The sequence below is a fragment of the Nyctibius grandis genome, chromosome 33, assembly GCF_013368605.1.
Source record: "Nyctibius grandis isolate bNycGra1 chromosome 33, bNycGra1.pri, whole genome shotgun sequence".
In the NCBI taxonomy this organism is placed as follows: Eukaryota; Metazoa; Chordata; class Aves; order Nyctibiiformes; family Nyctibiidae; genus Nyctibius; species Nyctibius grandis.
In genome coordinates, this window is record NC_090690.1 from 1 (window position 1) to 26,299 (window position 26,299).

The 26,299-nt window shown below is 46.5% G+C and overlaps 1 protein-coding gene across 2 annotated transcripts; it reads left to right on the forward strand.

Annotated features, from left to right (window-relative positions):
- The first annotated feature begins 12,509 nt into the window (after positions 1–12,509).
- On the forward strand, positions 12,510–25,194 carry POLB (DNA polymerase beta). 2 transcript variants are annotated; one of them, XM_068421451.1, is made up of 16 exons: positions 12,510–12,641; positions 12,716–12,773; positions 12,888–12,954; positions 13,509–13,583; positions 14,094–14,152; positions 14,732–14,781; positions 15,212–15,263; positions 16,237–16,291; positions 16,377–16,449; positions 16,939–17,009; positions 17,319–17,354; positions 17,782–17,868; positions 19,574–19,638; positions 20,174–20,313; positions 20,928–21,034; positions 23,248–25,194. In XM_068421451.1, the coding sequence occupies exons 1-15, from the start codon at positions 12,581–12,583 to the stop codon at positions 21,020–21,022; spliced, it is 1,044 nt and encodes a 347-aa protein (XP_068277552.1). In that variant the 5' UTR covers positions 12,510–12,580; the 3' UTR covers positions 21,023–21,034; positions 23,248–25,194. The 2 variants fall into 2 exon arrangements, with proteins under 2 accessions (XP_068277552.1, XP_068277553.1); XM_068421452.1 differs by lacking the exon at positions 17,319–17,354.
- Positions 25,195–26,299: the final 1,105 nt, after the last annotated feature.

The window sequence follows — 26,299 nt, forward strand, 5'->3', positions numbered from 1 at the left end:
GTAAAAGTAACAGAAGTTTAAAAAGTAAAAAAGAGTGAACGTAAAAGAAACAAAAGTTAAGAAAACACGAAAACTACAACACTAAAACCCTAAACCAAAAAAAGATAAAAAAAAATTATGAAACAGCTAGACAGCACGCAGTAGACCTACATGCCAGAAACTAAGGTGGAGCTGGAAGAGGTAGACCAGTAAAAGAAAAAGTAAAGCGCAACTAATAAAGCGCAACTAATAAAGCGCAACTAATAAAGCGCAACTAATAAAGCGCAACTAATAAAGCGCAACTAATAAAGCGCAACTAATAAAGAAAAACAGTAAAAGTAGTGGTAAAAGTGACAGAAGTTAAAAAAGTAAAAAACAAAGAGTAAACGTAAAAGAAACAAAAGTTAAAAAAACTAAAATCCTAAGACCCTAAAAAACTAAATCTAAAAAACTAACATGAAAAAAAGTAGTAAAAAAAATTATGGAAGAGGTAGACTGCACGCGCTAGACCTGCAACCCACAAACTAAGGTGGATCTGCACGCCAGAAACTAAGGTGGACCTGGAAGAGGTAGACCAGGAAAAGAAAAAACAAAAAGCAAAAAAAGAAAAACTAATAAAGCCACCACTAATAAAGCCACCACTAATAAAGCCACCACTAATAAAGCCACCACTAATAAAGCCACCACTAATAAAGCCACCACTAATAAAGCCACCACTAATAAAGCCACCACTAATAAAGCCACCACTAATAAAGCCACCACTAATAAACAAGAGAGTAAAATTAATTGTAAAAGTAACAGAAGTTTAAAAAGTAAAAAATATTAAATGTTAAAGAAACCCAAGTTAAAAAACCCTAACACACACACTAAAACCCTAACACACACACTAAAACCCTAACACACACACTAAAAACCAAAAGCTAAAATACTAAAATTAAAAAAAAAAATAAAAAAATTATGAAGTTATAAAAGTAAAAAAGACCTGCACGCCAGAAACGAACGTAGACCTGCACGCCAGAAGGCGGGAAACCAGTCAGAAGAGGAACACCTGGAAGAGGTAGACCAGTAAAAGAAATAGTAAAGAGAAAGCAAAAAAAGAAAAACTAATAAGCATCAACTGAGCAGTGGCAACTAAGCAATAAAACGGTAAAAGTAATGGTAAAAGCAACAGAAGTTAAAAAAGCAGAAGTAAAAAATAAAGAGTAAATGTAAAAAGTTAACAAAAGCGCAAAGAAACCAAAAAGCGCAAAGAAACCAAAAAGCGCAAAGAAACCAAAAAGCGCAAAGAAACCAAAAAGCGCAAAGAAACCAAAAAGCGCAAAGAAACCAAAAAGCTAAGAAAATGTAAAAAACATTAGAAAACAGATAGACTACACCCAGTAGACCTGCACGCCACAAGGGAGTGAGACCTGCATTCCATAAAAAAAGGCAGACCTGCACGCCAGAAGGGAGGGAGACCTGAACGCTATAAGGTAGAAAAAGAATAAAACTAAAAAAAAAAAAAATAAAAATTAAGTAATTATAAACTAAAGAAAAAATTTAGTTAAACTAAACTAAAAACAAAAGTTTCACTAAAAGCAAAAGTTTAACAAATAAAAGCAGAAAATTAACCTCTCCTGCACCTGAACCTCTTACCTCACAGACACACTGCTGCTTCTCTCAATGTTAAAATACATCTGCCCAAATAGATTGACCAGCTCAAAGGCTAAAATTGACTGAAGGAGCAGCTGAGCACTAACACCATCAAAGCTCAGGAGAAAAATGAGCTCGCTGATGAGAGGCTGCGGCTCATATACCCGGGGCACCGACCACCACCCTGAACAGTAAGCAGCTGTTCTATCACCCGATTGCCCTTCCCGGACTGAGAAAGGGATTCAGGAAAAGGAGGGAGACTCATGGGTTACAATTTAAAACTGATATTGATGCTAATACAAAACACACAAAACTATACTTAGCCCACAGAGCGATGGCAAGTTCCTCTGGAGATAGCCATTGTTGAGAAGAAGTAGAAAGAGGGAAGGGAGCAGAGCAAAAAGAGGCCCACCCCTCCCCAGCAAGTTGCCCTTTTATAGTGAACCTGAGCTTAATGTTATAGAATACACCTGTGGGCCAGCCTGGGGCACCTGCCCTGGATTTAACTGCTAATGGCCTTGATCCCTGTCCCACAGCTGGCCACAAACTGAAACAAAATGGAACAGAAAAGTGATTCTATAAATTTTATTTGCACAAAACCAGGACACCGTAAAAAAATTAAAATGCTGTGCGTTTAGACTTCTTTAGTAAAAACGTAAAAGTAAAAAAGACCTGCATGCCAGAAGGTGGCAAACCAGTCAGAAGAGGTACACCTGGAAGAAGTAGACCAGTAAAAGAAAAAGTAAAGAAAAAGCAAAAAAAGAAAAACTAATAAGCAGCAACGAAGCAGCTGCAACTAAGCAATAAAAAAGTAAAAGTAATTGTAAAAGCAACAGAAATTAAAAAAGCAGAAGTAAAAAATAAAGAGTAAATGCAAAAGTAAAAAAAGCTAAGAAACTAAAGCTAAGAAACTAAAGCTAAGAAACTAAAGCCACAAAAATGTAAAAAAAATTAGAAAAGAGAGACTGCACGCAGTAGACCTGCACGCCACGTGGAAGGAAGGTAGACCTGTACACCAGAAGGGAGGGAGACCTGAACGCCCAAATGTCCAAACGTTTCACACTCTGACCGACAAAAGAAACGAGACGGGAACCCTGTTCCAAAAAGGCGAATGACCACAGATTGCTCCTGCGACAAAGGTGGCGGCCCTGAAAGCTATTCCTGCCTGCAATCGTCCCATGTCAGCCCTTTCACAGCCCGAACAACAATGGGCTCCGGGCTTGTTTACCTACCCAAATGTCCAAACGTTTCACGCTATGTCCAAGAAAAAGACGAGCCGAGAGCCAGGCTCCAAAATACAAACGGCCGCCGCCGGGTGCCCACCGAGGCGCTCTATTGCTCGCCCTCCTCACCAAGACAGGGAGAAAATACAACAAAAAAGCTTGTGGGTCAAGATAAGGACAAAGAGATCACTCACCAACTTCTGTCACAGGAAAACACACTCTACTTGGGGAAATTCATTTAATTTATTGTCAATCAAAATCAGAGTAGGGTAACGAGAAATAAGAACAAATCTAAAAAACACCTTCCTCCCATCCCTCTCTTTTTTTTTCCTGGGCTCATCTTGACTCCCAGCTTCTCTACATCCTACCCTCAACCAACGCAGGGGGACGGGGATCGGGGGGTGGCGTCAGTCCCCGCCGCGCCGGGACCTGCGGAGAAAAAAACAAAAAAAACGGAGGGGGGAAAAAAAAAAAGGTAAAAAAGCGGCGGCTGCAGTACCAAAATTTGACCACAGGGCGGCAGCAGAAGGCGCCGCCAGAGCGCCCCTCCAGTGCGCATGTGCGGCTCCCCGGGGACCCCGCCCATATCCTGCCCCTCAGGGCGGAGTCGCGTGGGAAACCACGCCCCATCCCGGCCCCCAGGGCGGGGCTCCGTTGGAGGCCACGTCCCCCCTGTCCCGCCCGCTCAGGGCGTGGTTTCGTATGAGTCCACGCCCCCGTCCAGCCCCCTCGGGGCGGGGCTCCGCACCAGACCACGCCCCCCTCCAGCCCCTCGGGGCGGGGCTCCGCACCAGACCGCTCCCCTGGCACGCCCCCACGGGGACACGGCCCCGCCCATTGCCAGCACTGACTGAGCGGCCATAGCCGCCCACTGCGCATGCGCGGTTGCCCAGGAGACGCCCCCTCGCTCCTGTCCCGCCCGCGCCCCGTTTAAGCACCGCTCCCTCGGCAAAAACAGCGGCGACGAACTAAAACGCAGCCGCCGAGAGACATTCTTAAAAACAACCGCGATTAAGAAAAGGAGAAAATTAAAAAGTAGGACCCGAAAACTAAAACAGGGATGGACAAATGTAAAAAGTGACGGCTGCGGCACCGAGCGCGGCCAGAGCCCCCCACCCGCAGTACCGCGCCCCGGACCCCAGGGCGCGCCATTCCCTCGCTTCTCCCACCAATTGTCGCTATTTTTGCGCCGTGACGCCCTCTGCTTTGGGGGACCCCCCGCCCCACCTACCTGCTCCTCCACTGCATCCTTGCCCCTGCATCGGTGACATTCAGGTGCCCCGAACGACGTCAGCGCCACCCAGCCGTCTCCCCGCTTTTTGTTCACCCCAAAAAAAGGGCACTAAATGAGGGAAACAGCCCTGACCCCCACCTCCTTACTTTAGCAAGGCCATTTACGTGTCTACGCGCCCCCTCCCCCAAAAAAAGGGGAAAAAGATGGCGCCCTAGCAACCAAGATGGCCGCCTAGCAACCAAGATGGCCGCCTAGCAACCAAGATGGCTGCCTAGCAACCAAAATGGCGTCCTGGCAACCAAGATGGCTGCCTAGCAACCAAAATGGCGTCCTGGCAACCAAAATGGCCGCCTAGCAACCAAAATGGCGTCCTAGCAACCAAGATGGCGCCCTAGCAACCAAGATGGCGTCCCAGCAACCAAAATGGCGCCCTAGCAACCAAGATGGCGCCCTAGCAACCAAGATGGCCGCCTAGCAACCAAGATGGCCGCCTAGCAACCAAGATGGCGCCCTAGCAACCAAAACGGCGTCCTAGCAACCAAGATGGCCGCCTAGCAACCAAAATGGCCGCCTAGCAACCAAAATGGCGTCCCAGCAACCAAGATGGCGTCCCAGCAACCAAGATGGCGTCCCAGCAACCAAGATGGCCGCCTAGCAACCAAAATGGCGTCCTAGGAACCAAGATGGCCGCCTAGCGACCAAAATGGCCGCCTAGCAACCAAGATGGCGTCCTAGCAACCAAAATGGCGCCCTAGCAACCAAAATGGCGTCCCAGCAACCAAGATGGCCGCCTAGCAACCAAGATGGCCGCCTAGCAACCAAGATGGCCGCCTAGCAACCAAAATGGCGCCCTAGCAACCAAGACGGAGTCCTAGCAACCAAGACGGCGTCCCAGCAACCAAAATGGCGTCCTAGCAACCAAGATGGCGCCCTAGCAACCAAGGTGGCCGCCTAGCAACCAAGATGGCCGCCTAGCAACCAAGATGGCCGCCTAGCAACCAAGACGGAGTCCTAGCAACCAAGATGGCGTCCCAGCAACCAAAATGGCGTCCTAGCAACCAAAATGGCGTCCTGGCAACCAAAATGGCCGCCTAGCAACCAAGATGGCGCCCTAGCAACCAAGATGGCCGCCTAGCAACCAAGATGGCCGCCTAGCAACCAAGATGGCCGTCTAGCAACCAAGATGGCGTCCCAGCAACCAAAATGGCGTCCTAGCAACCAAAATGGCGTCCTAGCAACCAAAATGGCCGCCTAGCAACCAAGATGGCGTCCCGGCAACCAGGATGGCGTCCCGGCAACCAGGATGGCGTCCTGGCAACCAATATGGCGCACTAGCAACCAATATGGCGTCCTAGCAACCAAGATGGCGCCCTAGCAACCAAGATGGCCGCCTAGCAACCAAAATGGCCGCCTAGCAACCAAAATGGCCGCCTAGCAACCAAGATGGCGTCCTGGCAACCAAAATGGCGCCCTAGCAACCAAGATGGCGCCCTAGCAACCAAGGTGGCCGCCTAGCAACCAAGATGGCCGCCTAGCAACCAAGATGGCCGCCTAGCAACCAAGACGGCGTCCTAGCAACCAAAATGGCGTCCCAGCAAACAAAATGGCGTCCCAGCAACCAAAATGGCGTCCCAGCAACCAAAATGGCGCCCTAGCAACCAAGATGGCATCCTAGCAACCAAGATGGCCGCCTAGCAACCAAGATGGCCGCCTAGCAACCAAGATGGCCGCCTAGTAACCAAAATGGCGTCCTAGCAACCAAAATGGCGTCCCAGCAACCAAAATGGCGCCCCAGCAACCAAGATGGCGCCCCAGCAACCAAGATGGCCGCCTAGCAACCAAAATGGCCGCCTAGCAACCAAAATGGCCGCCTAGCAACCAAAATGGCGCCCTAGCAAACAAAATGGCGCCCTAGCAAACAAAATGGCCGCCTAGCAACCAAGATGGCCGCCTAGCAACCAAGATGGCGCCCTAGCAACCAAAATGGCGTCCCAGCAACCAAAATGGCGCCCCAGCAACCAAGATGGCGTCCTAGCAACCAAGATGGCGCCCTAGCAACCAAGATGGCCGCCTAGCAACCAAGATGGCCGCCTAGCAACCAAGATGGCGTCCTAGCGAACAAAATGGCCGCCTAGCAACCAAGATGGCGCCCCAGCAACCAAGACGGCGTCCTAGCAACCAAGACGGCGTCCCAGCAACCAAGACGGCGTCCTAGCAACCAAGATGGCGTCCTAGCAACCAAAATGGCCGCCTAGCAACCAAAATGGCGTCCTAGCAACCAAAATGGCGTCCTAGCAACCAAAATGGCGTCCCAGCAACCAAGATGGCGCCCTAGCAACCAAGATGGCGTCCTAGCAACCAAAATGGCCGCCTAGCAACCGAAATGGCGTCTTGGCAACCAAAATGGCGTCTTGGCAACCAAAATGGCGCCCTAGCAACCAAAATGGCGTCCCTAGCAACCAAAATGGCGTCCCAGCAACCAAAATGGCGTCCTAGCAACCAAGATGGCGCCCTAGCAACCAAGATGGCGTCCTAGCAACCAAAATGGCCGTCTAGCTACCAAGATGGAGTCCTAGCAACCAAGATGGCGTCCTAGCAACCAAAATGGCGCCCTAGCAACCAAATAAGGACAGGGAGCGGGAAAATAAGCGGGCACAGAGAGAACATTTAAAAAGCGACGCCGCCGAGGAAAGAGGAATTATTAACACAAACGACGGTGAAATAAAGGCAGCAAAGGGGATAAAAGTAGACAGAAAAATTTAAAAGCGACCGTGATTAAGAAAAGAAGGAGAACGTTTAAAAAAAAGCCCCGGGAAAGTGAAACGGAGAAGGGCGAGGAAAGAAGGAGAGAAAAAAAAAAAAAAAAAAAAAAAAAAGTAAAAAAGCGGCCGCAGTACCGAAATTTGACCACAGGGCGGCAGCACCTGGCGCCGGCAGCGCCTCCCCCTACTGCGCATGCGCGGCCGCCCAGGGGACCCCGCCTTACCCCACCCCCGGGGCGGGTTTCCGCACCAGACCACGCCCCCGTCCCGCCCCTCGGGGCGCGGCTCCGCGGGAAACGACGCCTCTGGCACGCCCCCACAGGGACACGGCCACGCCCACTCCCGGCACTGACCGAGCCGGCCACTGCGCATGCGTAGTTTCCCCGGGGACCCCCGCTCCCGCCCGCGCCCCGTTTAAGCGCCGCTCCCTCGTCAAAAACAAAAAAAAAACGGCGGCGAACTAAAACACAGCCGCCGAGAGACATTGTTTAAAAAGCAACGGCACCGAGGAGAGGCAAGACGCGGTTAAAAAAAAAATAAGGACAGGGAGCGGGAAAATAAGCGGGCAAGGAAAGAACATTTAAAAAGCGACGCCGCCGAGGAAAGACCAATTAGTAACACAAAAGACGGCGAAATAAAGGCAGCGAACGGGATAAAATAGACAGAAAAATTTAAAAGCGACCATAATTAAGAAGGAGAAAGTTTAAAATAAAGCCCCGGGAAAGTGAAACGGAGAAGGGCGAGGAAAGAAGAAGTAAAAAAAAAAAGGTAAAAAAGCGGCGGCTGCAGTACCGAAATTTGACCACAGGGCGGCAGCAGAAGGCGCCGCCAGAGCGCCCCTCCACCGCGCATGCGCGGCTCCCCAGGGGACCCCGCCCATATCCTGCCCCTCAGGGCGGAGTCGCGCTGGAAACCACGCCCCGTCCCGCCCCCAGGGCGGGGCTCCGCTGGAGGCCACGCCTCCCCTGTCCCGCCCGCTCGGGGCGGGGTTTCGCAGGAGACCACGCCCGGTCCCTCCCCTCGGGGCGTGGTTCCACTGGAGACCACCCCTTTGCTCCGCCCCCGCAGGGGCACGGCCACGCCCACTCCCGGCACCGAGGGCGGCAAAGAGCCGCCCACTGCGCATGCGCGGTTGCCCAGGGGGACACCTACCGCGTCCCGCCCGCGCCCCGTTTGAGCACCGCTCCCTCGGCAAAAGCAGCGGCGGCCAACTAACACGCAGCCTCGGAGACACTTTTTTAAAGGCGACCGTGATTAAGAAAAGGAGAAAATTAAAAAAATAGCTCCCGAGAACTAAAATGGAGATCGATAAAAAAACGTAAAAAGCGACCGCTGCTGCACCCAGCGCGGCCGGGGCGCCCCTCCACTGCGCATGCGCGGCCCCCGAGCTGCACTGCCGCCCTCCCGACGCGCGGGGGCGCCACCGCCTCGCCTCTCCCACCGATGATTGTCGCGGGGTTTTACGCTCTGACACCCCCTTCCTTGGGGGACCCCCCGTGCCCCACTTACCTGCCACTCTGCTGTGTCCTTGCCCCGCCTCGGTGACATTCGGGTGCTCCAAATGACGTCATCACCACCCAGACCCCCTCCCCGCTTTTCATTCACCCCAAAAACACGCACTAAAGGAGGGAAACAGCCCTGACCGCCACCTCCTTACTTTAGCGACGCCATTTACGCGTGTACACGCCCCCTCCCCAAAAAAGGGGAGCTCTGCTAGAAAAGTAAAGGGAGGGCACCCCTCCAAACGGCTGCCCCGTCACCATCCCCGTCCCCCGGCAGCCGCCCCACAGCACAGGGACACTGTGTCAGAGGACGGTGCCGCGGCTCTCCCTCCGCCTCTGCTCCGCCTCGTTCCCGCGCCGGGACGGGCTCCCCAGGGCCACCGACACCCCCGGCCCCTCTTGGCCCCCCACACCCGACACCCCTCGCTGCCCCCACAGCCAAGAGCCTCCGGACACCGCGCCGGTCCCTCACCCTCACAAACGCTTAACGACCTGCGGGCAAACCTGCGCCGGGGGTAGCCGCCGAGCCTCACGACACGCTTATGACAAGGCGGCTGAAAAACAGAACTCCCAGGTTAGACTCCGGCACGGGCAAAAAACAGCACAGAAGAAAGTAGAGGAACGCACTCAGGATAAGAGCCATGAGAGCAGTTGAGCTAAAGGAGGACTCTAGGTAAACAGGTCAGCTCGAAATACAACACATCCTTTAAAAGCCTGAGCGGTTTGAACACTTAACATCGGCATCAGGACTCACGGACACCATTTTCAACTCATTCCTAACATAAAAGCTGTTGTAGAAACTGTCACGTAAGTTGTCGTACAAGTTCTCACGAATTCAGCAGGTAAGAATCAGTAGAGGTGAAAAAGAATTAGGAATAGAATAATAAATACAAGTCTAGCTGACAAACACGGGTGGGCTTTCACAACCCTTGAATATTCTTCTCAAAGCTCCTTTGTATAATCCTTGTTAAAGAAAATCGGCAGAGTCCGGGTCTCCAGGTTTGCTGATTCTTCATTGAAGCAACTCGGAGTTGGACCGCCACCGCACTGAACGGTACCTGACTCAAATTCACTATCGGTTTATATAGAAACTAAGAAGTAGTTACATCACAAACTTCTCATGAGCTTCTGTTAAAAATCCACTATTTCCATTCCTCTTTCTTCCTTCTTCAAGCGTCCACAAAAGTCCATTGTCAGGAGTCCACGAAAGTCCGTTCTACTCCGCTGCTGAGCTGATCTTTACGCTCTGGTTCCGCTCCGGCTCTGGTCGACACCCCCCCCATCATTAATGTTCTTGCTGTAATTGGCGTCCCGCCTTGATCCAGGTTGACCGGTCTCGTTTCCACTGCCAGCGTCTCCTAAGTATTAACCTAAAATAGCTAAAGTCTATCTAGAGCTTTATTTCTATTAATGCCTATTTCTAAGTATCCCATATTTCTGTTAAAGTAAAGAAAAGGTTAACCACACATCCCTTTTACTAAAATCATCAGAACGTAATACTTCTAGGCCTGCTCCTGCTTAGCTACTCATTAAGCTTTGATTGATGATTTGTTCAGTCATAGGTCAGGATTACACAAGGAGCTCTGAGAACAATATTCATGGATTGTGAAAGCCCACCTGTGTTTATCAGATTGACTTATATTTATTATTCCATTCTTAATTCATGAGAACTTCTATAACAATTTATGTGAAAACTTCTACAACAATCCTGACCTATCACTAAACCAATCGTCAGTCAAAGCTTAATGAGCAGCTAAGCAGGACTAGGCCTACAAGTATTAATTTCTGACAATTCCAGTAAAAAGGATGTACGCTTAACCTTTTTTACCTTAAAAGAATATAGAATACTTGTGGAAGACCATCAGCCCGCAAACAGCTGTGCTTTACTTGCAGAGCAGGGGATTCCCTTGGGAAGGCTGCACTGAGAATAGTTCTCGCTCCCTTTTAAGATAAAGGAGCCCTGAGCAGTTCACGGGGCCCTTTGAGGCGTGAAAGAAGTAAACGTGTGTGTTGAAGGGCAGTTCTGAAGACAGAACTGAAAACAAGGAATGGCTGTTGGTGTTCTGAGCCCACAACACTGTGGCTCTTCCCAGAAGGGGTGATGAGCGCTCAGCCTGTGAATGTTGACGGTGTCTCGAACCGCCCAGTCCGGCTCCTGCATTTCAATAGGGCAGTAGAACAGCAATAAAGGAGCCTGAGGCCTTTGGCTTTCAGCCCTCACCTCCTCCCTCGCAGAGTCCCTGCCTTCTTTTCCGCTCGCCCCAAATACTTACGAATAAGAAGTAGTAGAAATAAGGTTCTAAACAGACTTCAGGTATTTTAGGTTAATACTTAGGAGACGCCGGCAGTGGAAAGCAGACTCTGGGGAAGACGGGACGCTGGTCACGGAGAGAACATCGAGGATGGGGTGTTGAGCGGAGCCCGAGCGGAACCAGAAGATAAACATCAGCTGACCGGCAGCGAAGAACGGACTTCTGTGGACTCTGGAGGAAGTGAACTCAAACGAAACAAGACAGTTTTTAGAGCTATAAGCATATGCACGGATTCCAGTAAAAATATTCTACAAAACTGAACAGTTGCAAGAAAGCGCATCAGATAATAATAATAAAAAAAAAAATTAGCAAAAACCTGCAGCGAGCGTTTGCCACGCTTTTTATGAAGGAGTGCAAATTTTCCTTCCGCCCTCCCCGTGTGAAAGATCACATCCAATCTACAGATCCACACAGCACCTTACTAAAAACATACTTAAGCCTGGTCTTTATGACCACTTTATGTTCTTTTTTAGTTTATCAGAACAAAGTGATCTGATAGAAGATAACGCTTTCTAAAGCTTTTTCTGTGCTGTTACTCTAGAGGCAGGCTCTAAATATCAATTCCTGTTTTAAATGCTGTATCAAGGTAGCTGTCATTTTGAGATATCATACATTTGTGCACATATACCTCTGCATTGCTAATTCTCAGCAGCCAGATGCCCTACTACTGCCTTTTAATTACTTCTTTGCTCAATACCTGAGGCCCCCTGAAGAGTCCAGAGATCTCAAATAGAGATTTCCTGACTGGGGCTCCCTTTTGGGCCAACAGAGAGAGATGAAAGAGCAACTGAAATAGTTAGCGGAATTTTAACAGAAGCTCCCCCGCACAAACGGCCCATCTGCCTTCTGCTTTTGACCCCGAACCAGCTCACGGAGCGCCCACGGTGGAGCCCAAAAACCCAGCTGCCGAGCCTGCTCTCAAGTCCCAAAAACGCAGCGCTCCGCCTCTGCTGCCGACCCCAAAACCACACCAGCGAGTCCCCTCTGTCAGCTCCCGAAAAACGCACCGCTCACATCCGCTTCTGAGCCCCCCGAAGCGGCCGCGTGAGCCTTTTCTCGAGCCCCAGGAACACAACACCTGGCCTCCGTTACTGGGGCCCCAAAGCAGCTCACCCCGCCTGCTTTCTGACCCCCCCTGCAGCCCCCACGTGCGACGCCGAGGGGTGGGGGGGCTGCAGCCACCCCGCAGCCCTGCGCCCCCAGGGCCCCACGGGCAGTTTTGGGGAGCGCTCGGGAACCGCGCAAGGCCCGGCCCCGTGCCCCTGCGGGGCGGCACCACCGCAGCCCGGCCGGCGCTTTATTATCGCTCTCGCAGGCTTTACTGCTCCGCCATCTCCTGCACCGCAGCGCCCGCCCCCCGAACCCCCCCGAGGCCCAAAAATCCCCCGGGGGGAGCCGGGCCCAGCCGCCCCGGGAGCGCAGACCCGCCCGCCCCCACGGACCCCCCCGGCAGCAGCAGCCGGGGCCCTTTCCCCCCCACCACCCCGTGCGGGCACCGGTGATGCGGAGCACAGATGACAGCAGCAGCTCCCCGCTGCCCTGCCCCTGCGCACTCAGAGCATCTGCCGATCTCCTCCATCACCCTTTCCGCCATTCCCGCCCCGGCTCCCCGCCGCTCCGCCTCGCCGCGCACCGCCTCGCCGCGCACCGCCTCGCCGCGCACCGCCGCGCACCGCCTCGCCTCGCCTCGCCTCGCCGCGCACCGCACCGCACCGCACCGCACCGCACCGCACCGCACCGCACCGCACCGCACCGCACCGCCCGCTGCACCCCCGCCGCCTCCCCGGAGCTCCCGGGGCGCCGCGGCGCGCCGCGCATGCGCACGGAAGCCGGCTGCGCTTTGTGACGTCACCGCCGGAAGCGCCTCCCCGCGATCTCCGGCCCCAGCTTCCGCTGCCGCTCGGTACCGGTACCAGTGCCGGTGCCGGCGCCGGCCATGAGCAAGCGGAAGGCGCCCCAGGAGAGCCCCAACGAGGGCATCACCGACTTCCTCACTGGTAGGTGGGTGCGGTCGGTGCGCGGCCCGGGGCCGGCGCCGCGCCGGCCGTTCTCATCGTGGTTCTCCCTGCAGAGCTGGCCAATTACGAGCGCAACGTGAACCGGGCCATCCACAAGTACAACGCGTACAGGTACCGCCCCCCTCTCCCCCGCCGGCGACCCCCTCGTGGGGCCCAGCCCGCCGCCGCCCGAGCCGCGCCGGCAGCGCCCTCCGCGCTGGCGTGCTGACCGGCGCCGTTCTGCAGGAAAGCAGCCTCGGTTATCTCACGGTATCCCAGCAAGATACGGAGCGGGGCCGAAGCCAAGAAGCTGGTAGGTGCCCGTGCGCAGCTTGCGGATGGGAGGTTCTCGGGGCAGCTGGGCCGGGGGCGCGGTGCCGGGGCTACCGTGCTGACCCCGTCGATGCCAGCGCCTCTTTCCGGTGGCCGAGTCAGGGCTGGGGGACGGGGATGCGGCGTAGCTGCTTGGGGGGGTTTCATAGTTGCAACTGGGGACTCCGTCTGAGTCTCTGCCCGTTCAGGGATTCTGTTGTGGCAGGTTTCCCCTTTGCTCTGTTACTGCTTCACTAAATTTGGGGAACTTGAGCAATAATAATTCAAGCCTTGTTCAAAATTACCACTTTAGGGAAACTTTTAATACAGTCCTTGAATTACAGTGTTTATGCTGTTTGTGTTGTACACTTGAATTCTTGTGCTCCCTTATGATCCAATATTTTATCATGGTCTCAGTGGCCTCATAGTTCTTTCTGGACTCTTAACTCTGGGGAGCTTTCCTTTTTTTTCTAGATAAAATGTCTTTAAGTGACCTTAAAGTTAACTTGTCTCCACCGCCCCCCCCCCCCCCCCCCCCCGGCCTGAAACATTTAGGATGGAGTAGGTGCTAAAATAGCTGAGAAGATAGATGAGTTCCTATCCACTGGAAAACTACGCAAATTGGAAAAGGTGGGTTTCTTTCCCTTGTGCTCTGTTTACCAATAGTTGCTTTTCTTTGTAACTTGCAAAGTAGCCTGCTTGCTTTGTGCAATTTCTTTTGTCCCTGGAGAGACTGATGTCACGCTTAAGAACGGTGGACATGGAGTCTATGGCAAGTAGAAAGCGGGGAACAAGAAGCTCAGCCAAAGCCTCAAAACTGTCTATTTATGAAGATATTTTAGGTTATATACTCAACATGTGAATGTCTTCTGTGAAAAGTGGAATTCTTCCTCTGGAAGGCTGTGGAGTTTTGTGACTTAACTATGCTGTTCACTTTAGCATGGGTAGTTGTGCAGTTTTCTGGCTTAGGACATACGGCATTATTGTGTTACACAGTACTGCCCTTGGTAGCGTTTTGCATTGATTTATAGTGAGCTTCCAAAGCGGAGTCTGACTAAGCTGTTTTGTCTTCTCAAGATTTCTTTGTTTATTGCAAATGGAGTAAAGAAGGGTTTGGTTTGTGTTGTTTTGTTTTTGCAGATTCGACAAGATGATACAAGTGCATCTATCAATCTCCTGACACGAGTTACTGGCATTGGGTGAAGTTTGTTTTTAGGTTTTGTTTTTTTTTCCCTTTTCCTGTTTATTTGGTGGAGTTATGAATAGAATTTGGGTGACTGCAAATAATGAAGAGAAAGAGTTTGAGCTGATGCTGTAGTGCCCACACTGAGACACCATAGTTGTGATGACACGATTGGCTCGTGAAGGCTGCCTTGTTGGGCTTTTTGAAGTGCTAGTCTAAAGACACTTTTGTTTTGCTGTTGCCTTAAGCTGGTTCAGAGACTGACTGTGGTTAAACTGCTTCTTATCATACATCTGGTATTGTTGTCTAAAGCAGTATTGCCTATTTGGTGAGATTTTGTTTGTGGGTTGTTTGGTTTTTTTTTACAATTATACATCACTATATAGTCATGTCAGTGCTAAAAAATGTGCAGGCCAAGCCTTGGATAGCCATCTCTGCTGATTGAAAATGCGTATGCTGAAAATAGGGTAAGCATCAGAAGCAACTTGAGTCTTGGCTTTGAACAACATAGGCAGTTACAGTGAATTCTAATGTCCTTTTCAGTGTTGTAAGATTCTTGCTGTTCCTGATGGCAGATTGCCTTGTGTCTTTGCAGTCCTGCTGCTGCTAGGAAGTTTGTCGAGGAAGGAATTAAGACTTTAGAAGGTAAGCATAACTTTAGGGCCTCAGTTTACACTCCAATAATGTGTTTTTTCTGTTAGGGTGCCTGTTCCACAGTGGTACTGTGACAGCAGATATGCCCTAGGCTTTGAGGAAAGTGTATAAGATGCTAAAGTTAGTGCACAGGCTAAAGACATTATATATGTATCCAAAGTAAAGTACTTACAGATTACAGGGAAAATAACAAGGATTTTGGCTTTGAGGTCTGTTGGAGTCTTTATCAGGAGGTGCTCTAAGCATTTGTACTCATCCTATCAGCTGTTGAGCAGTCAGTTTAAAATCTCTTCCTTGGTGTTTGAGGTTGCTCTTTTCTTGTTACGTATTCTTTGCATGCATCATCTTTGCATTGGTGGAAACTTACTGTAAGATTTTTATTCCTCAAGGAACTTTTTTTTGTTTTTCTTAATTCTTCTAGATCTAAGAAAAAATGAGCACAAGCTGACTCATCACCAGCAAATTGGGTTGAAGTAAGCTTTTTTGGGTGCAAGTGTTTGTCTTTTCTAATGACTCCTTCAGACACCAGGATGTAATGTAAGGTTACACAGGCCAAGTTAGGGCTGTTAAGTGAGTATAGGAAAACTCACCTGACCTATCCATATTGCTAGTGCACGCATTGCCCTTGGGTCTGCTTCCAGCATTGTGCTCAATGCTGCTTCAGAACCTCCAGTAAGTGCTGAGCTGAAAGAATGTTTTCAGTGCTCTACGGTGGTCTTTTTGTCCCTATTTCCACTCCAACTCTCAGAGGGGGGAGAGGGGAGTCCCAGATCCAGAAGCTCTGTCTGCAGAGCTTGGGATTGGGGTGATTGGGTAATGAGTGTCGGGGAACATGTGGCTCTGAGGCTGCAGTATGGCTGCCAGTGCCTGCTGTCAATGGTTCTGGTGCTGGAGGGGTGGAGAATGTGCCTGATGGTCAGGTGTGTCATTGTTTCATCTGGCCTCTTTTTCTCCACAGTCAAGCAGAATGCTGGCAGCCTGTTTTTTACAGCTGCATGCAAAGATATCAGGAGCTGTATTTGACTTGTGAGCTTCCATTTAGCTCTTTCCAAAACAGATCACCTCTAACCATGGGTGAGGAACCTGTTCCTCCTGTTGTGTGGTGGACTGAGTTTTGTCAGGAACTTTTTGTAGTTTCAGAAGGCTATGTAAATATAAGCCAACTGGTTATACAGTAATATTACTCCCACCTCATAGCAGTTCTTCATGTACAGTGGAAATAATATGCAATGAAACCATCTTCTAAGCATTGTCAAACGTGCAGTTTTGAGTTTTTACTATTGCTTGGCAAGATGTTTTCTAAGATGTTTGGTGGGAAGGGGGAGCTTTTTGTGATGTGACAGTAATATAAGTTGTATTCTTTCCTCTAATACATATTTAATTGATTAAAATTTTAAGATGCTACCCTTGCCACTGTTTCAGACACTTTTATTTTTATATATGCAGATATTTTGAAGATTTTGAGAAAAGAATACCAAGGGAAGAAATGCTGCAAATGCAGGTAAGTGTCTTTATCGAGGATGTGAGGCACTGATAGCCAATGAATGACTGACACTTCTAAACACTCATCTTTCCTTTTTACATAGGAGATTGTGCTGAAAGAGGTAAAGAAGCTGGACCCAAACTATATTGCTACAGTCTGTGGCAGTTTTAGACGAGGTTGGTACTCTGTGATCTTGCTGTGCTTATTTTGGGCTAATAAGCAAGACTCATTACTATATATATTGTTCTTCTAGAGAGAAAGTCTGTGCTGGAACCTGGCTTTTTCCTGTTAGTATTGTCTTGACTGTTTAGTTCAGTGACAAAGCACCCACATAAACCCTTGCTTCTCCACCCTGCCCCCATGAAGAGTAGTATATTGTAAGATGTGGATTTTTTGCTTTGCTTTTACATTAACAACATTTGTGCTTCATTGCTATAGAGTACCGCAAGAAATTCTTGGGTATTTTCTAAGATATGCAGGGATATAAACTTTTTGATGGAAGAACAAGGTTCTTCAAGATTGTTTTTTCGCAAATATCTTGAATAGTGACAGACTATTTTCTAGCAGAAAAACATGTTTATAGGAAGAGGTTAGATTGATGTTCACCAATGTTAGTATACTTTGTCATGCGCAGAGGGATTTTTCTTTGCTTCTTACTTGCCTAGGCGCAGAGTCAAGCGGTGATATGGATGTTCTCCTAACCCATCCGAGTTTCACATCTGAATCATCCAAACAGGTGTGTTTCTCTGCTACTGTGGATCAGTACTGTGCATTAATTCCACAAGAGTATGTTTAAATTCAGAAGATATGTAGTCTCAGACTTGTATGGCATCTTCTTGCATCTTTTTGTTACTGTAATAGTAAAGTCTTCTCTTGGATCACCGTGTTTATTTTGAGGAGTTATAATCACTTTTCAGGTCTATGTATTATGTTTTGTTCCTCTTCCAGAACTATTCAGTGTGTTTACGCTTGTTCTTCTGTCCCTCCTCTTCCCTTCACACATGCTCCCCCCACCCCCTCAAATTCATGTGCTTTTACAACGTAGAACTGCTGGCTGGATAAAGCAGGGATTAAAGGTAGAGTAAGTATCTCTTTATGTAGCCATAATCTTTTGGATGAGAAGCAAATGTCCTGCTGCCCTTGTCATCTTTTGGGACTAACTCTGGAGGAGTCTTAATGACAGTTTGTATTTCTTGTCTTGCTTCGATAGATTCATTGCTTAGAAGTTGAAAACTTAAACCAAGAAATCAGTTTTGTCACTTCCAACGAAAGCAATCTGACACGGGCATTTTGGTAGAAATTTTTATTACGTTGCAAGACTGTAATTCTATTAGCTTTTTCTCAGTATTATTGTTACCTCTTTTCCCTTCTGGGTCAAATTTAATGTACAATAATACATAAAATTATAGTGATGTCCTGTACTTATGTGGGCCATTGTCTGGTAAATGGGTAAGATACTCTTGTTATTTGTGAAATAATTTCTTCTTCTATGTTGTCACTGTTCCTAGCCAAAACTTCTGCATCAAGTTGTAGAACAACTGGAAAAAGTCCACTTTGTCACAGATATGCTGTCTAAAGGTGACACCAAATTCATGGTAAGGCTTTTTTCGTGGTGAGGGTTGTTGAGGGGGATTACCTTTCCTGACAGAAGCTACGATTTATACAAGATATGTTGTTTGGACTGCTGGAGTTGTGAGGTTTTTAATTTTTTTTTTTTTTTCATTCACCCCCTTCCCCCATAAAAACTTTCTTCAGTTAACTCTTAGCGAATCTCTCATGGTAAGATTTCAGTATTAGAAAATCTACAGGTATTTATGTAGTTCTGAACCCCACTGACATAGCCTTCATCACACAGTGTCAGTTGTGTCTCTTATTTTGCTTGATGTTTAGAACCTTAGCACAACCTCGCTTCTGCAGTTGCACCAGTGACCGCTTTTGTAACTCTGTCTTCAGGATCTTGGAAACACTATCTTTAATCTTGAGCCTATGTTTACCTTGTTTTGTCTGAGACATAATATACTTTTGCCTCCTTTTTTTGTCAATTTTTTTGCAGAGCAGATTTAATGGATAAGCTGCTAGACTCAGGATATAATAGGAAATATGTGGGAGGCATAAAGAAAGTAATGAATTAACAGGAACATTCATTTTGTTAGGTCCCTTGCTCACAGCAAAACTTTTTTCTTAAACATGTGGATTGGGTGTTATCTTGCTTCACTTAGTTTTCTTTACAGGCCCCAGCTGTCCTGGTCCCACAGTCTGGTTAAAAGTTAATTCTAACAGAGAAGTGTAGAATCATAATGAATGAAACTTGATGGCTTTTTTTTTGGCTTGATCTTTAGAAGGAATAAGTGAAAGTCACTCTTATTCTTGCCAAATGGTTTAAGTGTGAATACCATGTGAGTTTAAAGTTAAATGTACATCTGTGAGCCAAAAGCAGAGACACTCTGCATTCCCAGTTTGCATTCACAGTTCAACAAGCTCATTATAGTTTGACCATTTGCTCTGTATAATCCTGTCAGGCTGAAATAGCTGTAGAATAGCTCTTGTCTTCAAAATGGAAGCTAAGAAAGGAGTGTTGTAAACAGGGAAATATGACTGCTGCTGAGAATCCAAGAAAAGCAAGTCTTGGTAAGAAGACAGCCAACATAACTTTAAAAGCGTAAGCAATGTTAAGCTTTCAAAACAAAGCTAAGAACAGAAGGAGAGGTCTCAGCATGAAGCTGCAATTGGCAAAATGCTTTAGTATGTAAACATTTCTCCTCATTCCTGAATGTTCGTGATCCTCCCCCTACCGCATTGTCATTTAAGGTGGTCATAGACTAGGGAAAAAAAGAAGAGGCCGATAGGTGAATTGCATGAAGATTACAGAGCAGTTTGAAATGAAAAGTGGCAGAGGATTTCTCAAGAAAAAACTTTTTTTTTTCATTTCTATTAGCTTGAGCTTCATCTGCATTTTCCTTAACCTACGGATGTTTATGCGTCCTGAAGAGCCTGATAATAATTAGGGCAGGGGAATGGGAAATGAGAAGTCCTGTGATCCTTTGTTCTGTAATAAAAACTTAAGAAGCAGTTATATGCTACATTGAACTACAGTCCTTTTATCAGTGTAAATAGTGATTCACAGTGCTATGACATCCAGCTGTTCTAGTAATATATTTAGTCGGTTCAGCGGGAATTTACCTTTGCTTTCCAGGAAGACTGAGGATTGTTTAGAGGTTGTTCAGGGGTGGGGAGGTGAAGATTGATCTCAAATCTGTTTAATTTCATTTTGAATTTCTTGCTTTCCTTACTTCCTCACAGGGTGTCTGTCAGCTTCCAAATAAAGAAGATGGAACAGCCTATCCACATAGGAGAATTGATATCCGGTACACACACCAAAAAAACCCAAAAAACTCTACTTTATCTGTCTGCGACATAGTAGACATTTGCATCAAGTTCTGCATTCAAATCTCTACTTCCACGTTCAGAACGTGGCATTTCCTAGGTTTCTAATTCCTTTGCAGGAACAGCCACTGTACAACTGCCAGTATCTACAACAAGTTATTAGCAAGAATGCTGTACTTTAAATCATGACTTTGTATCCAGTTCCAGAATTGTGGCCTACTTTATCATACTGCTTTGACATTAATTTGTGGCAGGAGTGCAAGCACCATAACCATGTAGTGGCTGAACACCAGTAACTTCTAGGTCAGGGTAGATGTGCTGAACCATTCTTTGATACGCAATTCATTTCATTCTTGCATTTGACTTGTGGGAAAATCAGACGTAGAGAGTTGCAGAATGTGTGCACGTAAATAGGAAGTAAACCTAGAACAGTGTCTGAATGGCTGAATTCCAAATGGCTTGTAACTTTTTTGTTATATGTTTTAAATCTGTGCTTTTCTTCCACTTTTATTCTAGGCTTATCCCCAAAGATCAGTATTACTGTGGTGTACTGTATTTCACAGGAAGTGATATATTCAATAAGAACATGAGAGCTCATGCTCTGGAAATGGGCTTCACGATCAATGAGTATACAATCCGTCCCTTGGGTGTCACTGGTCAGTCTGGGCCTTTGCGCAGAGTATTCTTTCTAGTTCCATGCTTTGTGTGATCTTCTCTTTAAACTGGTTTCTTAGTGTGCTGGAAATACTTCTGATAAATACTGTAGTTCATGAAATTTTTCACAGTGTCCCTTGTGGTACTGGACACCCTTATAGCACGAAGAGGCAGCATACTTATGTATAGGCAGCGTTGCGGCACAAAGTTACCTCTTTGAGACACCTAATCTACTTGCTGACCTAAAGATTGTTTTTTTTCAGGGTCATGCACAGCACATGTGGTTTCCCACTCTTTTAACAAGATAGGTCATGTCCTTGTGTAGTCTTGTTTTGGAGGGGGGCTGACTATACACACACACACACACACACGAATATAAACATATTTAACTGCATAACCACATGGCCCCAAAGTTAAATCATTACCTTATTTCCTTTGGCACTAATGAGAATCAGTACCTAAACACTGTATTAAAAGGTCTGTGGGGGGTGTTTTGTCTTGTTTTTTTAAGTCTGTTTTACTTACAGTAATTTTGTCTTAATCTTGCAATGCATTCAGCCTTTCAGGATTGTACAGACCTTCCACCTTTCAAATAGCATCTGTAATTTGCTTGCAGGAGTTGCTGGGGAGGCCCTACCAGTAGAATGTGAAAAAGACATCTTTGACTACATCCAGTGGAAATACCGAGAGCCAAAGGATCGGAGTGAATAACTGCTTGTCTAGGTTTGTAACCTAGAGAGATGTTTTCATAGCTTCTTATGAATATACAAAGTGCATATTCCTTCTTTGGATGTTACTGCAAAAAGTGTGCATTACTGATGTTTAAAGCAAGTCCATGGCACTAACACATTTAACTGAATGGGCTTCAATAGTAGAAAAACCTGTGGGGAAGGCAGTGTGGCAGTCAGACCCCTTAAAGAATGCGTATTGTCTTTTGCTTTGGGATTTAGTGAAAAACTATCAGATGATAAATCACAGGTTTCTATTTACCCCATGAGGAGCAGAAAGTTCTGACATAAGGCAAAATGTTTCATCTTACTAAATTTCTTGCGGCTTGGTTTGAAGATAGTGGCTGTCGACCAAAATTAATGCTGGTTCTTTGGAGTTGCTGGAAAGTCTTACAAAGCAATATTAGCATTTTATAAAAGGCTATGTGCTTTGATTTGATAATACCTGTGGTGATCAAGCTATTAGGTTTTTTCCTAATAATTTTAGTAGCCCTTGGGTTGTGATCATTGTTAGAAAAGTCTGCATATTTCAAACTGAACAAGCCTTCTTAGCTTATTTCTTGTAGTTTTGCAAAAGACAATCAGAGATCTGATGCTTCCATGTTTTAATATCATATACACAGACATAGTCTGTGCAAACATCACTAACTTTAATATCTAAAAACTGGCAGTTCTCGGAGGAAATAACTTCTTTTTGCTGTTTAGTTTGTTGAGGTTGAAAGACTTGGAAGTAAAACCATTGCTTTTGTGTAGTCAGTGCAAATTGTCTCATTAAGTAATAAGTATGATTTTTTAAAATTTTTTTTTAATGCAGTTTGAGTAATTATGTCTGTAGAGCATCTTGGAATGCTTAAATGAAATTTTGCTAACACAAGCTGCCAGCATACATTGCTTGAGTATATAACCTACAGTATCTGTGTGTAGCAGCAAGCACTTCATAAATAACCATAGATCAGATTTCACCGTGGCAGTGAATTAGTACTGGCATTGCACAATTAAGAAAACTTAAATAGTTCTGAAACTTCAGTATGAGACTAGTTTGTTTCATATATATATCGGGAGACTAGAAGAATTGCATTAGGAAAGCATTATTCTTACAGCACTTAATTTAAGTGCCATAATTATTTTAAGATTATTCTTACAGTGCTTAGATCTCAGACTATGTATGTTTACATCTCTCTTTTAAAATGTATATTTAAAAGGCGGGGGGGAAGGTGGAAAAAAGCACCTAAAAGTCTATTTCTCACCTCCACTAAGTAGATGAAAGTATAAAAAACTTTTAATGTTGGTTACACAAAACAATATATTATGACTCCCCACTAGCCAGCAAACGTGTTGAGGCAGGCTTTTTGGAACATATAAATCAGGCCAACAAAAGACTGCCCATGTGCTTAGTTGCACAGCTAACTGATCCAATATTTTTTGCTTAAAAATATATCGTAGGAACACCTAAGACTAGTGAGAAACGTGAAAGGCAGAAATCTCTTAAATTCCAGTGCTGAAGTTGCACCTTGCACATAGTTACAGAATGCAAAGTCATTATCACTGGTGCTATTGAAATACTACACTTTTATGTGACTATAGAAGAATGAATGTAATGCACAAGCCAGACACAACTAATGATTTCAAGTTCAAAATCAGACAAGGATGTTACAGTCAAGCTCTGCAATAACTGGAGCAAATGGGAAAAGAAAATGGGGTACATGTCTTTGGAAGACCCTTTACGGTCTTGAAGTGGAATTTTTAAACTATTATTCATGTCTGTTGGCTGCTGTCAAAAACCTTCAATAATGGAGAACCTGAAGTCTGCTGGGCCAATTGCTTTCTTCACAGCATCGTTAAACATTACAGGTCTTTTTGACATCAGGTGGAAATGTTTGAGGAATCCAGACTTTAAAATATTCTTTTGAGCTTTTAAAAAAAACTAATCTTCGCTTAACTTGCTTGCATAGGGAGAAGGGAAAGGAATCTCCTAGCAGTGGGTCAGGCTATTGGACACATCATTGCTTATCATTCAGGGTTATGGACTGAAATAAATGTAAGGTGTTTGGTGCTTATGTATTGCAGGCTGATGTTTCCTTGGTTGCTGCTGTTAGCTTGTGGAAGAGGAGACCTGAGTTTGTGGCACAGTGCACAAATAACTCTAGATTAAAATGCACATCTCTCTATACTGCTTTGTGTTACTAATATCTCTTAGTCTTTTGGCAGGTGCTCAGGTGTGAACATTGTGCTGCTCTGCTGACTAGTGTTTGACAAGATGAACTGAAGCCATGGTCACAGTGCTGAAAAAATTCTGGATGTTGAGCAATGTCATTGAGAACTACCTGGCCTGCAGATTTTGGTCTGGAAATGATGTGCGCAGTAAAGCCCAGAAGCATAGCCTGAGGTGCAAAGGCAGCTTTCTCCCTCTTGACCTATGATAAGCAGCATATGATCTGCCCTTCTGTCCTTTCTTCAGCCACTCTATCTTGTCCACAGATTCCTCCTAGCTGTTCTCCCTGTGACAAATCAATGTTCAACATGCCCTGGCTGTTGATTAGTGACCTTCTTCCCCAGCCTCATTCTGGCTTTCTCCTTTTATTCAGCTCCAAATGTCCTACTGAAATGATTTAAGAGATCCAGAGCAAGATTTCCATGTTTTCCCATGTAAGGAACACTGAACGTTACAACGTCATGCATGCTGAAGTGTGGTTTCTTTTAGACAAGAGCCCTCCCTTGCCAATTCTGAACAAATTCTTATCTCCTTTGTGGATATTTTTCTTACCCAGAAACTAATCCTTGTTTACTGGCTAAGCGTCTGCTACAGGTTTGACGAGGTATGCAGAGATTTTGTAAATGTGTAGAAATTCTTGATATACCTAAAAGGATTATTTTCTGCCTCCTCTGCACTAGCTCTGCTGCCAAGTTTGCTGTTTTAAAAGTGGTGTGCTTTTCTTTTACTAAATAATGTATCTGCTAATGTCTTCCCTCTAGAGTTGGTCCAACTGAAACTGGCTGCAAGAACTGTTGTGGCTTTTAAAAACACAAGGGTGTGTGCCTGTGTAGAGACTGTTCTTGTACAATTGCCTCAGTCTTTGTTCTTGTATATCTTTGATTAGGGTGCAGTTGCATAGTTTTCTATGTATGCATTTCTCCAGTTGGGTAAGCAGGTGTGTGAGTGCTTGCAGTTCTTATTTTATGTGCTTAGCTCTTAGTGTAATGGGATTTATGAGTGGTACAGCAATGCAGACAACTGTTTGCAACTGTCAGGAGCTCCCGAGAGCCTACTACAGTACTATCAGTTGCAGTGTTCTATATTTTGTTCAACTTGCCATTACCCAGAAGACTGGTCTGATTAATTGATACATTTCTACTACTGTAGAGTCAGTCTGCCCTTTTTTATATGCAAACCTGTCAGCTCTGATTTTATAGCTCCTCTTAAAAAGCTGTGAAAGGTAATGACTATTTTGGACATGAGAGGAGGTCCCATCAAGATTGCATTACTAGTTGTATTTGGGACAGGGATTCTGTTGGTTAACTTAAAACTTAACTAGTTTAAAGTAGTAAACTACTAACTGACATATTATAGAGCATCAGCATGGAATGTATTGCTGCTACTGTATTTTAATACCTTGTAGGAGTATAAGGCAAATGTATTAGAGAATTGCAAGCTTGAAAAGACAAGGCTATTTTATACATAGTCAAACTGACTATTGCTAATTATGTAACACTTTTCTTGATTTTTCATGATTAGGTTCTCTATCTGCCTTTATGGGGGCAGAGAGGAGTCTGCATCTGTATTGTCAGACTACTTAACCTGACTTGAATCATAAAACAAAGATGGATTTAATAGTTTATCTGACTTAAGCCTACAGAACAACTACAGTTTTACTTGTTCTTATATAGTGTTGATCAGTCTTAGTAATGGAGATTATAGACTGATACCCTTGCTTATTTCTTTATTTTCTTCTGTTTTTCCTATTGGGAGTTTGTTTTCTGTGAATGTTCCCCAGCCTTAATGCATGCAGTGGTATGTAAGGTGGATAGAAGTTAACTTGGTACTATGTGAAGTCTTCTGATGCCTCAAAGTAAAAACATATATAGCTGATGTATTCAATGTTTTCTTCAGTAATCAGTGGGAATAAACAAAGTGAGAATTCCATCATGAATGTATAATCCTGTTTGATTTTTTTTTTTAGCTGTAATTTTAAGAGCATCAAAAAACAGTAACACAAGCTTACCATGTTTACAAATGTTTCCTAGGCAGAACACAGCATACACTGACGCATTCTCCATCATCCTCAACAGGTAGCCCAGAAGACTACTTTGTCTTGGGACTCGAGGCAGAATTTTCTGGCCTTGCAGTCTCTTTCCATAAGACTTAATTCCTTTAGGTGGAAGAAAAAGGGCTTGTTCAGTGTATGTTTGTTTGTTTCTCTTGAACTGTATAGATATACAGTATCTTCCCCTCCCTCCCCCCCCGCCATCTTCCTCCCTCTGCACCCCTTCCCCCTGCCCCCCCAGTTAACTGGCTGTTATTCTGGGCTGCTTTGGGTTACTTACAGTTCTTTCCCTCCTCCTGAAGAACTGGAATGCAAGATATCTGGTAATTCGGGGACACAATAGCTGCAAACCTTGTGCTTATCATAGAGAACCTGTGTAAATGGGTGTGTACTATACTATTGTCTGTGCATACATAACCTTATTCCTATACAGACTAGCATTTGGGGTTTGTCAGCGATACGTGGCTGTGCAGTTCTGTCAGTGTTTGCTCTTGTCCCACTTGGAAGATCTTGCATCAAGATTTGGGTGTGCCTGTCTCCTTCCTTAGGCTTGGGGCTATAGTGGCCTTTACTAAGGGATTTGTCTAAGCAGCAGTTTGAAACAGGGGTCACAATGAGTAAGGAGGTTGTGGGTAAGGTAGCTGAAGGGTGTGACAGGAGCTGTAGCAACCGCTGGAGTCTCACACGGACCGTGACAGGCTGGGGGAAGCAGAGCTACCCTGCAGCTCCGTGGGCGTGGGGCCCGGGGCAGTTCACACCAGGCCTGGCGATCGCTCTCCTGCCTCCCCCGCGCGCACCTCGAGCGGGCATTACAACGCAGAGACCTGGGGCGGCTCCGGCCGCTCCGCCGCTGTTTTTCGCTCCAGCAGGGCGGCCTGGCGCCGAGAAGCGCTCCCGCAGGCGGGCACGGCGCCCCAGCCTACTCCCGGGCGGGCCGCGGGGATCGGCGGCTGTGGCGAAGCGCCTTTTGGCGGCCTCCGCGGCCCGCGCACACGGCC

Coding starts and splice junctions, on each gene's coding strand:
- POLB (XM_068421451.1), top strand. CDS start 12,581: ATGAGCAAGCGGAAGGCGCCCCAGGAGAGCCCCAACGAGGGCATCACC. Junction 15,264..16,236: donor CACCAGCAAATTGGGTTGAA/GTAAGCTTTTTT, acceptor TTATATATGCAG/ATATTTTGAAGATTTTGAGA. Junction 16,292..16,376: donor AAGAAATGCTGCAAATGCAG/GTAAGTGTCTTT, acceptor CTTTTTACATAG/GAGATTGTGCTGAAAGAGGT.